Source organism: Olea europaea, chromosome 8, assembly GCF_002742605.1.
Source record: "Olea europaea var. sylvestris chromosome 8, O_europaea_v1, whole genome shotgun sequence".
NCBI lineage: Eukaryota > Viridiplantae > Streptophyta > Magnoliopsida > Lamiales > Oleaceae > Olea > Olea europaea.
Window position 1 is genome coordinate 16,065,256 of NC_036244.1, and position 4,559 is coordinate 16,069,814.

A 4,559-nucleotide genomic window follows, 5' to 3' on the forward strand; every position below is an offset into this window, starting at 1 on the left:
TCGGGGTGAAATCTTCCATGGAGTTCTTAAGCATCTTATGTAAAAGGTGCTGGCGTCCCAAAATATTTGTAGGGAGACGTGCACATGCACGCACGCACATATAAGTATGTACAAATGTCTCCCTTTAAAATATTCTTATATTCGTTTTCAATTACACATTCACAATTTAGATATTTTGCATATAAACTCAAAACTTTTCTCTATTCGATAACAACACATTCGTCAAAAAATTATTATTCCAAACATCATTTTTTTTTTCAATGATGACCGTCAAATGGAGGCTTAAAGGAGTTCCTAGAATAGATATTTTGCCTTTAAACCAACAAAAAGATATTAGAAACAAAGATGTTGAATTAGTTCATGAACAAAATTATTTTTTCGAATTTTATCTTCAGTACGTCTCTTTCCATACATATTCCATGATTATAAATGTTGTGAAATATCTTTTTCAGCAAAAAGAACACCTTCATACATTGGAACTCTTCTCATTTTCTGCAGGTTCTATTTAGCCAATGTTGTTAGTTCCATCTTCAAGAAATGCAGGTTTTGTAATCTTGTTACTTTAAACAGTTCCAATTCCACAAAGACTAGACAGTAAATGTAACCTATACATGCAACTGAAACCTAGGAAACTATTATATGTATAATGTATGTATATACAGATGCTTATTAATACAAGAACTGGGGTAGGGGTGGTGGGTGTGGTGTGGTGGGGTGGAGAATGTTCCAAGACACAATGATTACATGAGTCTTGGAGAAGCATAAAAGGGTTGGCGTGGAAAATAGGTATAGAGACGGAATAATATAGAAGAACGTGGTGGCTTGACCAAAGCTATATGGATAAGCTATCTTTTATCATCACACACACCAACCTGCTTTATTATTTGTCTTTGGTCTGTCGACAATCTGTATGCTTGTGTTCGCTGTGTTGAGATTGTGTCCCCCCCCCCCCCCCCCTTCCAATCTATTGATTTTAAACACATCGATCTTATCGCTGGCCAGATTTCTTCCATATAGAGGAGTGTCAAACTCCTTGTCAAGCTAGAATGTACATCTAACTTTATTCATGTTATATATGCAGTATTGTACGTATATACACAAAAAAATTCTATTCCAATAGATACAGAATTGGATAGCGAGAGAGAAATGAGAACTCCGTAAGAAGAATGGAAAGAAGACCGAGCTCTTATTTGGTAAGGACGAAAATTATATATTTACCAGATTTTAATAAAAATTAATAAAATATGTGGTTGAAAAATTATGAAAACCATAAAACATAATATTAAAATTAATTATTCTTTTACTTAGATTAAAATTTGAATTAAAATTTCTACTGAACAAGAGCTAACAATATTTGATGTTATTTAGCTCCATTGATATTATACCACTAGTCTTTATGATATTAAGTGTATTAAATTTTAAAAATACAATTAACACTTAATTTCACATTTACTTAAATATATCTCGTAAAAGGGTGCTCCAATACTATTGGTGCTAGAAATACAATTATTCAAATCTAATAGTTCATGTTTGATAGAGATTAAAATCAGATTTTTTAGTGGATTTTAATAAAAATTAATGAAATATGTGACTGAAAAGTTTTGAGTCTCAAAAATGTGTGGATAAAATTAGTTGTTGATTTAAAGATAGACATGGTTTTTTTTTTCGGATGTTTAAAAAGTATAGGTCACTTTTTTTTTATTGAAAGTATAAATATTTTTAAATTTTCTAATAATCCCTCATTTAATGTAACTTGTTATCAATAAATATAAATTAATCGTATTTAAATTATTATTTAATATATGAGTATAGTAGAAAAATATAGGAAAAATTTATATTTATATTTATATTAATTATATATTTTTTAATGTGTGTAAAATAGAAACAAACTTATATTCATGAAGGACTAAAAAGCGAGTTGAGATCTACCGTCCAAATTTGACTGTTCAACTTATTGACCGTCAATAATTCATTGATATATCATTTTACACTTATTTTTAGGCAATGGTAGAAGTGATAGAAAAATAGGACCTGTTAATTTAAAGCGATGTGTCAATTAATTATTGAATGGACTGCAAGTTTTGGACCGAAATTCTCAATTCTTAGAAAGCAAACTAACCAAAAAGATACCAACAAAGCTTATTTGAGACTAGGATAAGAGAGGTTCTTCACGCATTCACCTTCTTCACAAAGGCTGTGTCGGTGAAGAAGAATAAACTTTTTTACCAGGTTTAGAGAGAGAGAGAGAGAAGAATTGGGGTGACTAAAGAAACGCTATTTTGATCATATATCAAAAACAAAGGTCTGTCTTTACCTTCCATTTTTCTACCCTCTCTTGATATCCCTTTTTCCCCACAGGAAGTATAATCCAAGTTCTTGATCCTTTTTCTTTCATATATTCCCCCTTTTCATCCTTATGTGAAAGAAAGATGCTATGATTATCAAACAACCCTAAAGTTTTTTAATTCAAAACTTGTTTTATATATACACTGATTTCCGTATGTATATGTTTATATATTGAGGTAGGTGTGTGTGTATATACTTGTAATATAATCAAGAAAATTTTTCAGGGAGCAACTGAAATCAAGAACTCTACTATTATAACAGATGCAGCAACAAAATAGTACTGCTGATGCATATATGGGAGGAGGAGTTGGCGGGGGATCCACTTTGACTTTCCCTGAAGTATCCCAAACCCTGCCATGGAGTCTCCCTCCGGTTCACAACTTCAACCCGGTCCACTTCTCAACCCGTGACCATGATCCATTTCTTATCCATCCGGCACCGTCAGTACCCTATGGTGGTTTACTGAGAAGGCCTCCGGGTTTGCAATTCGGGTACGAGGGTCCATCAACAGACCACTTAAGACTCATTTCAGACTCCCTTGGGCAGGTGGTGCATGCCGGCTCCGCCAGCCCTTTTGGCCTTCAGGCGGAGCTGCAGAAAATGACTGCTCAAGAAATCATGGATGCTAAGGCACTCGCCGCCTCGAAAAGCCACAGTGAAGCTGAGAGAAGACGCAGAGAGAGAATCAATAACCATCTTGCTAAGCTGAGAAGCTTACTCCCAAGTACCGCCAAAGTAAGCATTATTTTATTCATAGATTCCATTGCAAAAACCATTACCATTTTGCAAGCACCTGCAGTATCTAAGCAAATGATCGATCACATTCACACTGACCTTAAAGTTTAACTTTTTTTTTTTTTTTAATTGACTTTTTGGAGTTCAAAGATCTCTGTAGATTATATTTCGGTGGGGAAAATGACAATTTTTATGTATTCATATAATTCTTTTGCTGGATTGTGATTCTTGGTGGTAGTTTCGAGGAAAGAAAAATGGTAATGAGTGTCGCTGAGCTGATACGATAAAGAGAAGCCATGAAACAGTTGAAAAGCTTCCTACGGAAAATTTTTGCGGGATTTGCAGTCAAAATTACCGAAGAGAGTAGAAAAGATTAAAAATAAAGACAGATAAACAAGCATTCTTGTCAGTAGTTGGGCTCGTTTATGCACTGTTAACCCATGCCATGTTTAGTCCCTCAAAACCCACCATTACGAACACATGAGTAACTAAAACTTTCTAGTTTGCATCATCAAACTAGCAATTCCTTCAAACACTATCTTAGTTTCTCACAATTCTTGGTTCATTTGCGATATGGACCGTCATCTGTAAAGCCCAAAATTCCGATTCAATGGATAATTTTACAGTCGATGAACCGTACAAAGGGAATTTTCTTGTGACTATTTCTATTTATGTAATTGTCTTGCTAGGAAATGTGATTCTTGCAGTGATCTAATATGGTATTCTAATTTTCATTTAATATTTTACAATTTTTAGACGGATAAAGCTTCACTGCTAGCAGAAGTAATCCTGCATGTGAAGGAGCTGAAGCGCCAAACTTCTATAATAGCAGAAACAAGGCCATTCCCAACTGAGGTCGATGAGTTAATAGTGGATGATGCATCGGATGAAGATGGTACATTTGTTATCAAAGCTTCAATCTGCTGTGAAGACAGACCTGATCTTTTGCCTGATCTTATCAAGACCCTAAAAGCACTAAGGTTAAGAACTCTCAAAGCTGAAATTACAACACTTGGAGGGCGCGTGAAGAATGTTTTGTTCATGACTGGGGAAGAAGATGAGCCGGCACAACAGCAACATTACTGTTTAAGCTCAATACAAGAAGCCCTTAAAGCAGTTATGGAGAAATCTAATGGAGATGAATCTGGTTCAGGGAATGTTAAGAGACAAAAAACCAATATCACTATATATCCTTGAATACAGGAGGTCACATTAAGATATAGTTACATGCTATAAATTAAACCTTAATTTAGTTCTCTCTTTTTTGAGTTTTTTGTATGATTTCTTGGTTGTGTGTGCATGTGTGTAGTTTGGTTTCTGGTTCTTAAAACAGCTTTAATAAAATATGTTTTGAGAAATTCATCATTTTGGTATGAAAGGGAATATGAAGTATAAAAATTCAAGAGAGAAAATAAGTGAGAGAGAACTGATGGGAGTGGAATGTGGTTGGTGCTTTGCAACTCCCCTTTTTTTTTTTT

The 4,559-nt window shown here is 34.2% G+C and overlaps 1 protein-coding gene across 2 annotated transcripts; it reads left to right on the top strand.

Moving 5' to 3' along the window:
* The first annotated feature begins 2,147 nt into the window (after positions 1-2,147).
* Positions 2,148-4,339, top strand: LOC111398971 (transcription factor bHLH30-like). Of its 2 annotated transcripts, XM_023026154.1 has the most exons (3): positions 2,148-2,302; positions 2,571-3,081; positions 3,838-4,339. In XM_023026154.1, exons 2-3 carry the CDS (start codon positions 2,608-2,610, stop codon positions 4,276-4,278), a joined length of 915 nt encoding a protein of 304 aa, XP_022881922.1. In that variant the 5' UTR covers positions 2,148-2,302; positions 2,571-2,607; the 3' UTR covers positions 4,279-4,339. The 2 variants fall into 2 exon arrangements, with proteins under 2 accessions (XP_022881922.1, XP_022881923.1); XM_023026155.1 differs by lacking the exon at positions 2,148-2,302 and having other exon boundaries at positions 2,309-3,081.
* Positions 4,340-4,559: the final 220 nt, after the last annotated feature.